We start from the raw sequence: 18,076 nt of genomic DNA on the forward strand, positions 1-18,076 counted from the left end.
AAACATTAAGGACAGTTTAATCTATTTGTTTGCTTAATGATATTTAATTAATATTTTTAATTAAAATTATGAGCTAAATTACAATAAATTATTAACATACTGTCTATGAGATAATTTATTAATTTTTCATTTCTATAAACTCAAAAATATCTTAAATACATTATAAATTGTGTTAAAATTACATTCGCTGCTCAACTTTTGAATCAGTCAAATTGTAACGTGTCAAAATAGACTGATGTGTTTTACTGCCACAGATTAATCTTGTCCGGCTCAATCATCTAGATTCTAAAACTTGGCGCGTCTCGTAAATCATACGCGTGCCACGTCATCACAATCACAAAAGACACTAAAAGATGACGCAGTCGCATATGGGCCCATCGTTTTCACGTCCTCCTCAGTTCAGTTGTCATGAAAACCGTATTTCAATCCTTATCTTTGAAATAATTATCTCGAGTAGGTTGGTACCAAACAACATTCAATGAATATGTATTTAAAACTAATTATCCTATTGATGGGTTCTTGTTGAGGAAAGTAGCATTGGAATTTTAGACCAGAAGTCAGATCTAACTGGACCATCACTCTAGGGGACCATGTCTATTTCTTAACAGTATAAATGTTCAAAGAAATACCCTACTTCATTTGGAAAGCAATCACACAGCATTTGTTCGTTCCCTTAATTTCCACTTCTTAATCATCTTTTGACTTTACTAGTTTAAAAAAATTTGATCATCTTTTGACTTTAATAGTTTGAAAAAATTTGGTCTTATAATCACAGAATCTCTTTTTGCACCTCGTACCCTTACAATAATGCCTGTAATAGATCCCCAGAAATGTGCAGCACTATAAAATCCTCTTTAAATCTTAAAATGAAAAGATATTATCCCCACAGGATATTGCAGTGAAACACAGGATTTCATAAAAAGTATAATGGGAGAAAACAACCATCCAAATGTAATATGCCTGTAATAGATCCCCAGAAATGTGCAGCACTATAAAATCCTCTTTAAATCTTAAAATGAAAAGATATAATCCCCACAGGATATTGCAGTGAAACACAGGATTTCATAAAATGTATAATGGGAGAAAACAACCATCCAAATGTAATTTGGATGCTCTAGAGGCAACAAAGTTACAAACCTTCATTTGAACACCCCTTGCTTGGTTGATCTGCTTCATTTGAATGCCCCTTTGAATTCAATAATGACAAGTTGACTGCTAAACTTGAAAGCCAGATTTACACATCCTAACTGTTAAGTTGTTTGAGCTGCATAATGGTGCCACTCCAGTTGATATGGTTACTCAAGCAGGCAGATGCCTTTCCACTTCTATGATAAAATAATTAAATGAGGGCAGAAATCTAGAAAATCAAGATCCGTAAACACTAATCAAGAATTGACATACAAATAACTGAATCATACATTTTTTATGGGAGGATCATATCGTATTGTCTTCTTGAAAGCAGAAGGTTACAAGTCCTGATGTTGGCATCACTTCCCCTACCACCACAGCTCCCAACTGTCTCTCAGTTTTCAAACTTATCTTCCGACTCTATTAAGACTCTGGATTTCAAACTCATCTCAGTACAGGTACCAAGATAAAAATGCCATAACAAAACAATCTAAACTGCCTACCAACAACAGATTGAATGACATCTAGCAACCAACAGCATGTGCTTGTAGTTACTTGAATGACAAGATATTTTTAAATTTGCACTACAAATCAATCTTTTCAACTTCAGGGACATTCTTGGGACTGACATTTTCATCCCATCCAGTGCCATCGCAGCCCGCTGCATAGCACAGCCTATAGCCAAAAAGGAGGAAGAACGCTGTTGCTACTAGTTGATTTCTACAAAAAATGAATAACTCTCTTGAGCACAACATGAATTATATGACTCACTTGCATAGCAAGTGTAAAAACAGCGATTAGAAAAGAGAATTGTAGAACTCTATGTAACCAACAGTTATTGGACAAAAATACTTATATATTCATGACAATAATAGTAAGTAGGTCCCAAAATGGAATCAAAGCCTCCAACATATTAAACATGTTATAATTATCAATCTACTCGCTATAATTACATTTGTTCATAGCAATTATAATGAACAGGCCACATAGACCCTTCAAACTAGAATTTCATAACAAATACTTCCGCAGGATGAAGATTTTTCCTCTATCTATTAAGTATCTGCCTAATGTACTCCATTTAAATTTCGATGGATACTAAAGGCTAAAGCAATACATGCTTCAAACTGCAATGTATTCAAAGGCTGTAGAGTTATAAACTTGCCATACGCGCAAATAGGCAATGTACATGTTGGCCCTAAGCCAGTCTCTTTTCCCAACCTCAATTCTGTAACAAAATCCAAATTGCCAGCTCTAACTTCCAGCTAAAAAAGGTGAACAGATTGAAACGGCAAAAGTATTTGGAAAAAAAGTTATTTTCCACATAAAATTACGGTGCAGTATACACGTGTAAACTGAAAGCCCAAACTTACAGAATACTATACAACAGAAGCAGCAGAACATACTGCTATATGACAAATCAAGAACACTGTCTTGAACGTGATAGATCCTTAAAGACTACAGTAAATTGATACATCTTCTAGGATTCCTGATCCCAGAGCTCTTGAATGTTTTTAAGTGAAGTTTTTTCGATATAATCCCTGCTACAATCAGGATGCTAGCAGTTAAGCGCATATACAATGGATTCCAACTTGATCAGTGATACAGCATTCTGTAGTCTATCCATCCCAATCTGGGACTTAGCCATTAAATATCCCCATATACTCTGCAAATGCTTCCAAGTTTGATAATAGTAGAGACAACACCGTCAGGAATAGAATGATCTCTTATCTGTATTATTCTGCCAATTTCCTCAGCCCTTGTGCAACTAAGAAAACATTTTGTCTGAATGCACCCCTTATCCCAAACAATGAGAACAAATCTTCACTGGGCCTTGCAATATATTTTTATATTAAAAATGTGCCATCTCAATAAATTTCCACATTTCACAGTCTATATTTTAAATTATGGCACAACCTCTTCCAATTGTCTAAAAAGCCTAACAGCTTTTTGTTGCAATGATGATACCCTGCTAGTGCAAAGAGCTGTCAAAGACATCTTGACCATTTTCCCATACATATTTTTCATGCCTGAATGCCTCAGAATCAATTCAAATAGATCAATACATTTCTCAGAGCAGGCATGAGAGTTAGACTGAATCAATGGAAACAAATTATCAATGGCTTTGCACTTATCCAAGATTTGTACGCCATGCTCTGGCATGCTTTCCTCTACTATTAATAAATACAAAGCCTTTAACCCCGCTAAAGCAACTTCTGGATTTTGATCCTTCAGCATCTCCACAATATCCGGAACCACTCCAGCCTCAACAATGCAATCCTTTGAACTACATCTTCCTTTGTGTAGCTTGCAGGTTACAGAAGTTTTTCTGGATAAATTGAAACTCCACCTATGAGTTTCTCTATTTAGTTTGGCTGTGCTTTTAGATATGTTTTCCAGGAACTTGCATGATAAAATTTTGGCTTCTGCAGTTCCAGACCTTAGCACTTGTTTCAGACATAAAATAGGACACAACTGAATCAACAACCGTTGCGTTTGGATGTCAAATGAATCAGTTAACCTCACTAGAAATCCCAGGGCATTAGCTTGTCCTTCCCTGTTTTCCCCACACACAATCTTAACTAATGCTGGCAGCAGATTCTCGGTTGCCATCAGCTTATTCAAGTCATTTTCAGATAGCCGAATGTATGACAAAATTCCTGTTGCAGCTGCTTGAACGCTTCCCTCAAATACCTCATTTTTTATTCCATGCAGTAGCACTTTCAAACACTCATCATCATGCTCCACAAAAGAAATGGTGCTTGGATTCTTTCTGCACATGCAAAAAACCAGTTGAATAGCTTGATGTTGCAAGGGAGGCTGTGCCATTTTGATAAAACCCCGAATAGTTTGAAGGTTATTATCATTGTCCAGAATCAATCCTGTGAGATCACTAGCATCTGAAGCTTCAGTCAAAGATAACAGCACCTTCATTGCATTTTCTGCAATTGGTAATTCACAGAAAGTTAAAATTCCCATAATGACTTCAACAAGCTTGCATGCTTCCATTGGTGTCTTTTCATCACAGAGAAGAAAAGATGTCCCATGCAGCATAGTTATATCTGCTAAAATAGCTGTAGCTTTGACTTTCATATTCAAATGAGGCTTCTCTAAGAAGCGAAGTAGCAAAGGAACCCCTCCTGCTTCTGCAAAACATTTTTTAGAATTTGCATGCAAAGAGAACCTGTGTAAAGCCTCAAGAGCTGCAAGCTCCAAACTAAACTTTCCAGACTTTAGCATACCAACCAAAGCATCAATTACGTTTTGTTGAATCAAGGCTTCTCTTCTATTGTCATCAAGCTGCAACTGTGCAAGCATTTTGACCATTGCCAATTTGCATTCCTCTGTACCTGAAAAATAAAGTTCAACACAAAGGAATGTTCAGGCATCTGCTTCTTCTATTTTAACTTTAAGTATCCTTTTTGCTAACATCCCTTCAGATTTTGAAGCCAATCCTAAATACCAAGTCCACAACCAGAAGCATCTAGCGTCAATACAAATAGAATAAAAATGCACTATGGCAAAAAAAAACTAATAAATAAATATATCACCATGAAACCTTTTAAGTTTAAAAAAGAATTTCCCAATGAAATATTCACAAACTTTGAAAGACTCGGTTATTAAGTTTTAAAATTTTGCCAAAAATTTCAGTTTCATATGATTTATCATAACCATTAAAACAAACTCAAAAAAGTTAAATTTTTCCCATTTTCCACAGATCACGCTCACACTTTTAATAAGCACCTTCTGAAGATATTGTACGTCACAAGCAGGGGAAGAGGTGATTAAGGAAATTTAAGCAGGCACTGAACAACCTCCTGTAATTTGGACCTACCCTGTTAAGGCATTCACTAGATAGTCGGTTCAGTCAAATGCAACTCCAATTTTCTTCTTATTCTTATGCTTATTCTATGTTGAATCAACATCATCTGTAACTGTCATTTCAGATAGTTTTCCGTCAGCATTGAACATTGTCATTGACAGTTTCCACTTTTTGTGTGGAGACTTGAATTCACTGCTTCAGCAGTGCTGCTAAGTGTTTCATTGTTCACTCAACCAAAGAAAATATTCAAGTAATTACAAACTATTGATAGATATTTAAATTTAATTTTAGGCTTTAGTATTATTTTGATAATCGCATAAAATACTCTGAAAATTCCTAATTAAACCTTCCAATTTATTTTCCAAATCCACGTCAAATAATTTTTAACATTAGACTTAACTAAAAATTGAAAGGAGATCTTTATACTTTAGTTAAATTTTGATTAGTGGCACTTAATATTTTATTAACTTAGGCAATATTATAGAGATCTCCCCGGATACTATTTTTCATCATTTTATAAAAAAAGGAAAACATTAGTGAATTTGTGTTGGGTCACATCCTTCAAATATTGGATAGAAACTTGACAACAGAAATCTTATCAAACCCAAGTTGAACAAATTCTCTTAGGAAAAAACTTACCAGTAACTATATTGACCCTCAAAACTGAAGTTAAATTCTCGTAGTGGCTAATCTAATTGCACCTCTACATTCAGATTGTTTTCAGAAGGGATGACTGGCACTGACATTGTACAACACAGTATGTTAAGCATAAAGAAAAAATAGTTCCATGTACCTGTGCAAAGGCAGTGAGCAAAGGATTTGCACCAATTAAACTGAACCATTGATCTAATGTTTCCTGCATTATAAGAGTTTCCATCATAAGAGAGCTCATTGAGAATAGTCTCAATATCCATCGTCAACTCTGGATGATTGCCCCTAATTAAAATTGTAACAAGAGTCAAAATAGCACCACGTTGTTGGCCCAGCTGCTCCAGTATATTCTTATCTTTTGTCAACTCTGACAAGAGGTTTATAGCAACCCTTGTGAGGTCAGGGATCAAGTCATGGAATAGACATTTAATGATCTGACTAAGCCCATTGGCTTCAACTAGTTTTTCCTGGTTATAAATTATACGAAGAGTGTAAGAAGACTCATAACATACATACAAACAAGTCCTACCAATTAAGAAAGTAGAGTCTATAGATCAGAATTAGCTACAAGAACAAAAAATATGATGAAAAATTCTAACCTTCCCATGATTATTGTCTTGCACAACTGCAATTAAAACTGAAAAACAAAGTGCCCTCAATTCATTGTCATTAGGCTTCAAAGCTCCCACTATTAACGGAAGTAAAGATTCAAAGATAATCCAGTTTTTATCATTGGTACCCTCTTTGCAGAGTTCTGACAGATCAACAAGCGCTCTTTTTTGCTCAGCACATGATTTTGTCTCCAACTTTATCTTTGCCTTCAAAATCCTTGCCACATAGTTCTGCTGCCTCCAGAGATTTATAGTGCAATACAAGGCCTGATTCGGTATAAGAATGGAATTCTGGAGAACCATGCCAGTAATGGGATCCTTTGGCTCACCTCTTGCAAATTCACGCTCAATTGCTTCTCTCTCAAACGTATTATTACTTGAGATCATAACCGGATCATTCATCACTTTCCCTGTGAGAGGACACTTAAAATATGAATATGGCTCATGAGTAATGAAATTCTCCCGAGATCTGCTAACTGCTCTCCTCAATTCCAGGAAACGCTTGCGGGAGGTTTCCAATGCCATCTCAGCATCCGCTTGAGAAAGAAGAGCCATGACCTGCTGCATATACTGGACATCCTGGAGCTCCTTTTCCCGTTCAGCTTCCTCAATATCCCTCTTAAACTTATAAAGTTCAGTTGATATATAGCTGGGGCTTTGCCCAACACCCTGAGAAAAAGGAAATTTATGTGCATCAATTTTTACCAATTTAACATTTTGGTTTTGGTTTTTTTTAATATTTGGCATGTAATAAAAAAATTTCCTCTCTAGTTCTTTAGAACAATTTTGTTTTGAGAACCCTACTTTTGTATTTTTATCAGAAATATATTCTTAAGAAAATTAAATAGCTATTTTCAAATTATCACCAAATTTGACAACATAAAGAATTCTACACACGTGTTTCCTTCAAATTTTCTCTACCTGTGAAAAGGCAATCCTTTCAAGAAGCTCTACAGCAACGGCCCGATCAGCCCTACCTCTTTCACTTTCTATCGTCACTGTTTCTAGAACCCTCAGCATGTCCTCAGAAGCCCTGACCTCGGCATGAACCATCTGACTCTCCAATAAAGTTAGCTGATACTTGATTTCTTCATTGATTTGAACAGTATAGAGGTCAAACATATTGAGGGTATTCCCAATATCCCTGATGGATTGCTGAACCTCCTCGCAAATTCTCCGGCAATGCAAGACATTTGATATCCGAGACCTTTCTTTGTACTTTTTCACCAGAGTCTCAGCCTTGTTCACTTCATGTTTTAAACTATTCAATCCCCTGACTACACATGAATTCTCGTCTACTGTCTGGGTCTCCAATTTACGAAGAATAGATTGTATAGATAATAAAAAGTTTGCCAGCACAACGAAACTCTTCTCGTTCAGGATATCCCGTGCAGCAATTGCTGTTTTAGTCAGCCGATCGGTGACTAGGTTTACCAATAACCCCACAGGCACAAATTCCACTAAGCCAATAGTCATCTCTGCAAATTGCTGAAACCCTAGAGATTCCTTAGAAATTCCAGATTTCCGCCGTTAAAACCCCCAATTTGAAACAAGTAAAAAAAGGATTTTCTATAAAGCCCCAATTCCTAACATTTAAAGCTTCGTCACTTAGTCCCATCAACAAACCTTAGACTGCAAAACTCTAAACTCTAGGTAATTTCCAAATGTTCGTGGCAGCAAAACCCCATTTCTCAACAAAAAAAGAAAATAACTCCCATAAAGCCTTAATTGCTACCTTTTACTTGTTTTCTGTCAAGAGCGAACAAACCCACGACAGCAAAGCCCTAGAAAACACCATCTGCTGATTTTTTAACTTCTTCTATCATACAGAAAACCCAAAGGCTGGTTTTTTTTCTGGTTTTTATTCTAAGACTTCTGTAAATCTGGTCTTAAACAAAACCTAGACTGCGAAACCCTAGGTAGTAAACTTCCAATTAGTTCCAGATTCTCACTGTTTAAATCTCTCAAACCAAACGAAGAAAAAAGCTTCTTCGCATGAAAACAAATGAATTTTAATCTTTTATCATAATCAGCTACTAAGTGCTTGCTTACCTATGAATTTGCAGCCGATATTATGTGGGCGATTACGTCAATCTCCTCCACAGCAGGGCTGAGGAAGAAAACGAGCGTTTACTTCTCAGAAGCAAGCGCGCAATTTCTTATGCACTTTTAGCTATGACATTTTCGCGGTAGTTAAATTTACACACTGACCCAAAAGCTAAATTTCGTGGAATTTTTCGTGGAATTTGACGATATTATCTACTGACCTCCTCAATTAAAATATTTATATTTTGTCTGTCTAAATAAAACCGCGTCCCTATCGAGTCTGAATTAGGACCAGCCATTAAAACGTTCCTACCTAGGTGCTCTCGCCCAAATATTCCAAGAAAAATTTGTCAATAAGTCTCCTTAAACATTCTAGATTTTTTTTGGTCAGAAGAGTACCATTAGTTGTTATGGTTAATTTTGGGTATTTATAGATTCTAAATGGTCAATCAGAATTCAATGACTATTTTTGTTGTCTTTGTATGCAACTTAACAATTTATAGCTATTGTTCTGCTTTCTAGATAGTAAAGACAAGCATTGTGGGATCTGTTAACAAGGGTAAAAAAAAAGTCATTTAGAAGTGTCGCTCAATGCCTACTTAAAGATACCCCAATAACCATGCACTATAACCACCTCAAAAATTGCTACTAAATGCCCCAGTAGTCGTGTGCTATGGGTAACAATAAAGTTGCACAACTCCTACAATTAAAATCGATAAATTTTAACTATTGGGGGTACAAGTGGGCGACTATTGATACATGTGAAATTTATATTAATAGGCTTTTAGTTTCAATTGTTTTGGGTTCTTTAAAGTTAGTAATTGAGGGGTGGGGTGAGCAAGGAGTGAATGGTCATTGGGGCATGGTCGGCTACTGGGACCCTTCCCCTACTTGTTTGGTTGGTTTTCATACTCACATTTTGGTGTGTAATGAGTATGTCAATAATCCTTATTTGTTAAGTTCATAATATTTTTTTAAACATACATTAAGACAATTTATGAAGTCAATTGTGAGAATGCTAAGCAAGTAATGTACCATACACAATCTATGTCTCCATGAACATATGCACGTCAAATTGACAGTTTATTTTGTAAACACAAATGTCACACACAAATAAATATTAAATTATTGATATTTTGGAAATGTGAATTAGGAACCACCAACGACTTGAACTGCTTGCTAGAGAAAATAATACACATAAGAAGGCACTTGTGCTCACAAAACTAAGATTTATGAATTAGACTATGTAAGAGGATTTTTTTGTATTAAGTAGTGAAAATTTTCGTTTTCTCTTAAACAATTCAATAATTTTCATATAAAATTTGCACCTTTTGAAATATTAAATGAATAATTCAATAGAAAGAAGTGTTGGAGTAAATAATTCATACATTAATTATTCACTTAATTGTATTAATTCACTAAATAATCTATTCCTTAATTAGTAATTAATTATTGGTATTTATTATTTAGTTAATTAATTAATTAGGGATAATAAATTAGTATTTATCTCTATGCATAATGCAATCTAGGAAAAGCAAACTATGTTTACATTTCAAGAGTTTCATGCATTTAATTAGTCTATTATGCTATTTGTGCATACATGACTGATTCATGCATTCTGTTTTAACTCTCAGTCTATCTTGTAAACTCCACCGTTTAAGGTTTCTATCTTTACAGTTCGATTTCTTTATAAGGATGTCATATCCTTCATTGTAACTCAAGCAATTCAATCAATTTCATTGTTATTGTCTTCAATTATTTTGTTGTTCAATTCTCTCTTTATGTATTATAGGTATTCTTGCAGAAGATTACTGGGCTTGTGGGATTTGCATTTCACGAATTCTAACATGGTATTAGAGCTCCAAATCTGAAGATTCTTGTTCGCTTTTTTCGGAGATTATTTGCATACACAGCAAATTGTTCATCTTGGATTAATTTGGAGCACACCATTAGTTTCAGAAGGCTTGAGAAAGTCAGGATCGCCTTTTGTTTTGCTGAAATCGGATACATGTAGTCCATTTGCAAGGGTTTGAAGTTCAAGGGTTTTCTTTGTTCCAAAGGGTACCTTAAAATTTAGAGTGTTTTGGGCCCAAATGAATATCGCCATTGATTTCAGAAGGCCTTTCAAATGAATTTGGATATATAATTTGCCTATTTTGGGTGTAGGGACCTCTGAGGCAATTTTTTTTATTTCTCGATCGTACAGGTCATAATTTATGAATTCTCGTCAAAAAATTTTAAGGCAGTTTAACGGCATGCCAAAGCCGAGCCACTATGGAAACCGCTAGCAGTCACCATGACCGGTAGTGGCACCACCGCCGGCAATGGCCACAACGCTAGCCGCTGGTGACTTCCGCTAACTGTCACGTCCTCCACCAGGAACCACCACCGCAAACCGCCACCAGTGCTCCGCTCCGCCGCCTCCTACCACCTCTGCTCCGCTAGGGAGCCAGCACCCCACCACCAGGGAGGCCATTTCTTTTCTCCATGTCCTTTTCTGACAGCACAATGTTTTTTTCGCTCTAACATGAGTTTTTGGAGGCGAAATTGAGCAAATGAGATATTGTCGGAAAGTTGATTCCTAGCACGATCCAAAGGTGGAGGTTATTTTTTCTAATTTTTTCATTTTGTAGCCTTTTTTGCCAATTGAAGTCAGAAGTTGTTTTTTGCACTCCCGGGGGCATATCTTGTGCATCCGAACTTCGTTTTTCATAAAAATATTGTCAAAAATATGATTCAGAGCTCTATCCAGATCTTAGGTCCTTTTTTGCATATTTTTTACTAGATTTTTGTCTCTTCCTTTCGAAGTCAACAGTGCATGTTCTGCTCCTATTTTGTCTTCCTCTGCCATTCTTGTTCTCAGAGGAATTTTGTTTTGAATTTTCTTCTCAGATATGTACTTTTTCCTGCATCATGGAGAAAAGTAACGTGCCTCTTCTTACCACTTCTAGTTTTCTCAAGTGGAAGTCTCACATTGAGATCACTCTTAAGAAGTTGGGGTTATATCGAGTCACCATGGGTACAAAATTAGAACCAACAGGTGTTACACAAAAGAGGAAATGGTTTAATAGATGTGATGAAGCCTTTGGCACTCTTTGCATGGGTATCTCTTTTGATCTCTTGTTTCATGTTGAGTCTTGTAATACACCGCAGGAAGTTTCAGCACAACTTGAACTTCTATTTGGTAAGTAGGACACACACAGGAGTTATCAATTGGAGAATGAGTTGATATGTCTTAATCTTTATGATTTTGACACGATCCAGGACCTCTTCACAAAGCTTAAGTCCTTGAGGCTTCAGCTAAAGCAGTCTTGTATTGAGAAGAAAGATGACCAGTTGATCCTTTCTATTCTTGCAAAGCTTAGTCTGAATTATTTTGTCTTTGTTTTTGCCTTCTATGCTACGAAGGATGTTATGGGCTTCAAGTACAAAATGCCTTTTCTTGATGATTTTTCCATTCAAATCATGCGATAATAGTCCAAGTTGATTCAGATGGGTACATTGAAGCCTTCAAAAGCTTCAGCTCTTCTTACTACAACAACTCAGACAGACACGAAGGCTTCATCCAGCAAAGGAAAGAAACAGAATCCAAAGACCAGAAGGAAAGGAAAGGATTTAAATTCTCAGAACACCTTTGGTTCACCTTCTCCTAAGGGAGAATCGTCAAAGAAAGAAAGACCTATTTTTGCTTATTGCAAAAATCCATGGCATGATGAGTCACATTGCCATCAGAAAGAAGTTTGATGGATATGAGAAACAAATTTCAGATTTGACAACTCTTCTTGCAAAGAGCAATATTCCTTCTTCTTCTTCTTCTGGCAGATCTTCTTCTTCTCCTTCATTCCAGACAGATGGAAAGTCCAATGGAAAGGGTCATGCATTATGTGCAACCACTAGTCCACCCTCTTCTTGATGGCTACTGGATTCAGGTGCTTCACACCATATGGAATCTTCTCAAGATATTTTCTCATCTTTTCAGACTTCCCCTACACTAGACATCTTGATGGGCAACAACATTGTTATGACAGTATGTGGGAAGGGTTCTATTGACATTGACGATGGTACTTTTAGTGATGTACTTTGTGTACCATCTTTGGCTACTAACCTTCTCTCTATTTATCAGATTGCTCATAGCGAGACATAGAAGACAATTGAGTTTACACGAGATTCAGTGCACATCAGAGATAGTGAGACTAGAGACATTGTTGCCACAAGGACAGTTGATCATTCTTCCGCTTGTAATCCTTTTCTCATTTTGGTCCACCTTCTCCATTGTCTGCGAATCACTCTTTTTTATCAATAGAGCATGTTGAGGTGAAGTCGGGTCACTTGAACTTATGTGTTGTTCTTGATACCAATGTTGTTACTTCTACACCTCCATCTACTATTGAGTTTGCATATGTTTAGCAAGATTCCTCTTTAGCATCGCATGACATTGTAGCTCCATACATTAAGCCCACTACTGTTGTCATTGAGGACATATCAAAGGATGTCTATTCCCTCTTAGATGACAAATTCAGCACATCTATTATCCCACCACCATTGGATTACAGGATCATCATGCATTATCCTTTGATCAACATCCAGGGCTTCTAGTTTTGCCTTACACACAGGTTTTTCCTCTTCTTTGTATGTTGAGTTTGTTTCCTCCACATTGGATCCACATTAGTTTGATCATCGACACAAGGGGTTCTATCATTTTGGAGGGGCTTTGGAGCCTCGATCCTCTCTCATGGGGGGGTTGGACCTACATATGTTCTTGAGAGTCTCTTGAGACATTGGTTTTGTACTTTCTTTTTTGTTTCTCTTTTGGAGAGGAGTTTTGTTCCTACTAGGTTCTCTCCTTTGCTTTGTTCCTAAGAAACTTGCATGTTTGTTCATGGGTACCTCACAAGGCTTTATGTCGGGACCCATCTTGCATTCATCTTTGCATGCTTTTTCCTTACATCTCTTTTGCCTCTCTCCCTAGTTGTGCATTCAAGGGGGGCGTTTGAGTAAATAATTCATACATTAGTAATTCACTTAATTGCATCAATTCACTAAATAATCTATGCCTTAATTAGTAATTAATTATTGGCATTTATTATTTAGCTAATCAATTAATTAGGATAATTAATTAGTATTTATCTTCATGCATAATGCAAACTAGGAAAAGCAAACTATGTTTACATTTCAAAAGTTTCATGCATTTAATTAGTCTATTATGATATTTGAGCATACATGACTGATTCATGCATTTTGTTTTAACTCTCAGTCTATCTTGTAACCTCTGCCATTTAGGTTTCTATCTTTAGAGTTAGATTTCTTTATAAGGATGTCATATCCTTCATTGTAACTCAAGCAATTCAATCAATTTCATTGTTATTGTCTTCAATTATTTTGTTGTTCAATTCTCTCTTTATGTGTGACGGGTATTCTTGCAGAAGATAACTGGCCTTGTGGGATTCGCATTTCACGAATTCTAACAAGAAACACAAAATCTTCTAATGTACAAGAAAAGCAACTATTTACAAGTGTAAATTAATTAAAGAAAAAAAGGGCAACATATTTGATTTCACGTGGAAATCAGATGCATTATAAAACATTTAAATATTTATTTCAATTGCATGGAGTGTATTTGAGTAGAGGGCAAAAATGCAAACAATAAATGATTTATGTTAAATAGTAACTTATCTATAATAATAAATATAAGTGACATACAACTAATATACCCATCGTTAGAGAAATATAAGGTATGTCAAAAGATATCATATTTGTTTATTATTCAACTTAAAAAATAATATATTATTATATTATAATTAATATTAAATTATTACTATATAAAGATGTGGTAATCAGTATTAAATTATTATTAAGATATTACTATATTTTTATATTTCTATTAAACTCTTCACCAAAGAGAATATGACCTTGCAATGCAACAATTAGTTACGAGCTATGTCAATACGACAACCATGGTTTGAATCCCTGCAGGCCTGCATTTGAACCCTATTAATGTAGGTTGGAGCAGAGTGAAGAGATTAAAAAAAAAACCTCTTCACCAAGCAAAAAAATCTATTAAAACCAATTATTATTATATTATCATATTTTTATATAAGTATTCTACTTTTTTATTAACACATATTTGTGCATCCATTATGTGAGTGCAATATGCCTTCGACGTAATCACTAATTTTGAGTTAGCTAAACATGTGTGACCTAAAATTTGAAATACTTGAATATCCTTCAAACATGATTATTTCAATTACATACCTTTATGTAAAATAATATCTTATTAGTTCCTACTTGCTACTAGAGACAAGAATACCAATGCATCCATTAAGTTTCTTAACTGGTAAAAAAATCAATGAGAAAGAAGAATTAAAACGGGTTAACTATATTTTTCGAATGTATATATGTTTTCAAAATATACAATTTACTTTATCTATTATTCTATTGAATGATAGTGGTATACATTATTATAAATATGATATAAGCTACTTACTATTAATATGATATTTTTTAATTCATTTTGTAATTAAAGTTAATGGTGAATCTAATTGGTTTCGTATTATTTAATACTATCATTTAAAATGATATTATTGCACAATAGTTTCACTATTAAATAATAATAAGAAGAATAGATGTGAATTGTTTTATTAGCCAACTATTTGCTATTGTTAGAACGTTTTTCATGTGTGACAGAGCAAAAAGTGGAGCCATTTTTAGAAAGAAAGTCATACCCATAGTTAATTATAAAATCACACACAAATAATTATTAGTTCTTGCTCACATACTAATGTATTCATAAAGTTTTTTAAATGTGAAAGCATAAACCAATGAGCATCAAGAATTAAACTATGTTGACTTAGTTTTTTAATGTTTTTTTAATTATTTTTTAAAGTTATTTATATGTAAATTTTCTTTTATATGTTTGTCTATTGAATAATAGCAATGTACAGTATTATTAAGATGATGTAAGCTTTGTACTATTGTTTCAGAAAAAATTGCATTTTCATAGTGCTATTTAAATAGTATTTGTATTTGGACAATAATGTCACTATTATGAAATAGTTTTGAATAGCTTAATAGTTTGAATAGTGCATAAATTTATTGTTCTTAGATTCTTTTTTTATTAGTTCTTGTCACACGCACGAATACTTTATGCATTCATCCAAATATTTTAATTATCAAAGCATCAACCAATGACAACCAAGAATTAAAATACTTTGACCAATTTTTCTAATGTCTATATTTTTTCAAATTTATCTCAAAATACACATATTGTTTTATCATTATTATATTGGATAATAATACTCTATAGTGCTATGATGTAAGCATTTGGCTATTCATTGAATTTTTCTTGGCATTTTCATATTGTAGACCTATAAAAATGACCATATTCCTAAATGAATATTTTGTGTTCATTCCTCTATTTAATTAAATTCAATTTAATTAAAACACCCACATTCCTCTATTTAATTAAGTAAATTACTCGATTTATTTAGTTAAATTCACTAGACCCCCTTTTGCCATTTAATAGGATAAATCATTTTATTCAATTAAATCCCTTCTATCCACTTTTAATTAAATTCAAATTTAATTAAATAGTTACCCCAAATTGGATAAATCTAATTTATTCAATTTCCTATTTTACAACCAAATTGAAATAAATTAACTTTATTTTAATTAAATTCTATTTTCTCATCTACTTGCATACTAGACCCTATTCCTAATTCCTTCTAGAATTCATCTAATCCTAATCAATTAGCCCTAAACCCATGCATTATCCCTTTTCCCTAAATTTGAGGAGGTCGCTTCTCAAATTTGGAGTAAAGTCTCCAAAAGGCATTAAAGCCTTTATCCATTCAACAAGCCAACTTGTTGAATCCTCCCAAACTTGGAAGGACTCTTACAAGTTTGTCCCCAAAATCTTTAAACCATTAATGGTTAACTAACCCTTAGTGGCATGATTAAAGACTTTTTGACTAACTTAACTTCCATGTAACCCAAGGGTCTCATCAAGCATTTATTGCTTTGACCATGGTTATTCCTTTATCCTTTGCACAAGAGTTTATCCTTTGGGTAAAATCTTTATCCAATGGATAACCTTAACTTAACCTTAACCCTTACCCCCTAAGGTAACCATGAGGTCTTCTCAAGCATTTAATGCTTCTTACATCTCCTCTCAACCAACCTTATGTTGCTAATTGTCACCATTTCATTGGTGAAAATTGTGAACTTGGATTGAGCAACTTTCAAACTCAACCCTTGATTGACTCTTTCAATCCTAGCCATCCATTGCCCTATTTTTGCTATAAACAGAGCTCTCATTCCTCCATTTTCATATATGCAAGCTCTTAGTATCACACTTATGCTCAATTTTTAGCACATCTAGTCTCTCTTTGCAATAAGAATTAATCTAATAATCATTTTAGACTTCTTCTTTCATCAATAGCTTAATCATATAACTAGTATATCATGTTAAGATAGTATCACTACTAATCTTGTCATCTTATAATCTAGTTCATTGCATTTGTAGGATCATGCATAGATAGGTTGCATTTTCATGTTAAAATCAATCAAAAGCATCCCTCGTTCTTGCATTTGTCATCCCTAAACCACTTTACTCAGTGATCTGAGAGCAGAGGCATTGGTTTGAGGGACCTTGTGAGATAGAGAACCATGGAACCAACCTTGGGAAGCTGGGTCACCCTTCATGACTCCATAGCTTGCACCAAGAAGTCCTGTGGGTGTGTGGACAAGTCTCTTTGGGCTTCACTTTTCGTATTTTAAGTTTTATTGACCCGCTTCTCCCACATACATTTCTGGCACCCACCGTGGGGCTCAACCCCATTAATCAAATCGATTTTAAAAAATAAGCACTTTTGCAGGTACGCGGGAAATAGGAATTAGCACGTGGAGAATATTATTTAGCGCATCTCGCTAACATTATAGTGCATCCCGTACATTGTTTAGTGTGTGGGGTTTATACTCTAGCACGTCAAGTTCTTATCTTAGCGCATCATATTTACTAACCTTTTCCTGTAGGTTTCAAGGTGGAAGAAACACAGAGCAACACATTCCGAAAACAAAGCAGTGCATCTGGAACACAGAGCAGCGCATCAAGTTTGTTTGATAGCGTATCCCAGTCATCCTGTAGCGCGTACAGTTTGTCCTATAGCGCATAACAGGCAGAAAACAAAAAAAACAAAAAAATTGTAACCAAACTTAAAGTTAGACTTGTAGAAGTCCACCGAATCCAAAATCTTTCTAACCGTTTTGAGTTGATATTTTTGCAGGATTTCTAACATCTTATTGCAGGGATGAGCTTAGTGTTATTTTTAGAGCTATAAATAGTTTAAATTTTTACTAACTTAGTTAAGTTAGTTAGAATTTAAGGTCTTTTTAACTCTTGTTAAATAAAATCAAACTCACCTTATTTGGGCTGTAAAAAGAACCACAAAATCAATCTTTTCTTGTTTTTTTAGGTAAAAAATTCTCAATTTGGGGTCTAAAAGGAACAAATCAAATTTTCAAGTTTTACAATCAAGAGGGTTAAAAAGAACTTCACCATCCTTTGGAGCATAAAAGGATTCATTTTAATTTGTGCAAAGTAAAAAATCACACAAGTTCAGAGGTCATTTACAATCAAAGAGGGAAGTTCTTCCCCTTTTATCGATTTCTTTTGTTGACCACCAAGATCAAAATTTTGCTTTGTTGACCATTTCTTTTCAATAGATCAGAAAACCATTGCATTGAAAAGTTAAAAGGAACACCATGTTTTCATGGAGCAAGATCTCCATATAGATCTTAGAAAAATCATTGACTTAAAGAGTTA

At 34.6% G+C, this 18,076-nt stretch overlaps 1 protein-coding gene across 1 annotated transcript; it reads right to left on the reverse strand.

Moving 5' to 3' along the window:
* Positions 1–2,039: 2,039 nt before the first annotated feature.
* Positions 2,040–8,526, reverse strand: LOC131065127 (U-box domain-containing protein 44). The gene is made up of 4 exons (XM_057999545.2): positions 7,132–8,526; positions 6,199–6,879; positions 5,742–6,066; positions 2,040–4,475 (listed from the first exon to the last, which is right to left on the reverse strand). The coding sequence occupies exons 1-4, from the start codon at positions 7,684–7,686 to the stop codon at positions 3,031–3,033; spliced, it is 3,006 nt and encodes a 1,001-aa protein (XP_057855528.2). The 5' UTR covers positions 7,687–8,526; the 3' UTR covers positions 2,040–3,030.
* Between the last annotated feature and the right edge of the window lie 9,550 nt (positions 8,527–18,076).

This window comes from Cryptomeria japonica, chromosome 11 (assembly GCF_030272615.1).
Source record: "Cryptomeria japonica chromosome 11, Sugi_1.0, whole genome shotgun sequence".
Lineage (NCBI taxonomy): Eukaryota > Viridiplantae > Streptophyta > Pinopsida > Cupressales > Cupressaceae > Cryptomeria > Cryptomeria japonica.

Excerpts from the sequence above, each read along its gene's own strand:
- LOC131065127 (XM_057999545.2), bottom strand. The coding sequence starts at position 7,686 with ATGACTATTGGCTTAGTGGAATTTGTGCCTGTGGGGTTATTGGTAAAC. Across the intron at positions 6,880-7,131 it reads AAAGGATTGCCTTTTCACAG|GGTGTTGGGCAAAGCCCCAG; the intron begins GTAGAGAAAATT and ends CCTTTTTCTCAG. Across the intron at positions 4,476-5,741 it reads TGCTCACTGCCTTTGCACAG|GTACAGAGGAATGCAAATTG; the intron begins GTACATGGAACT and ends TTTATTTTTCAG.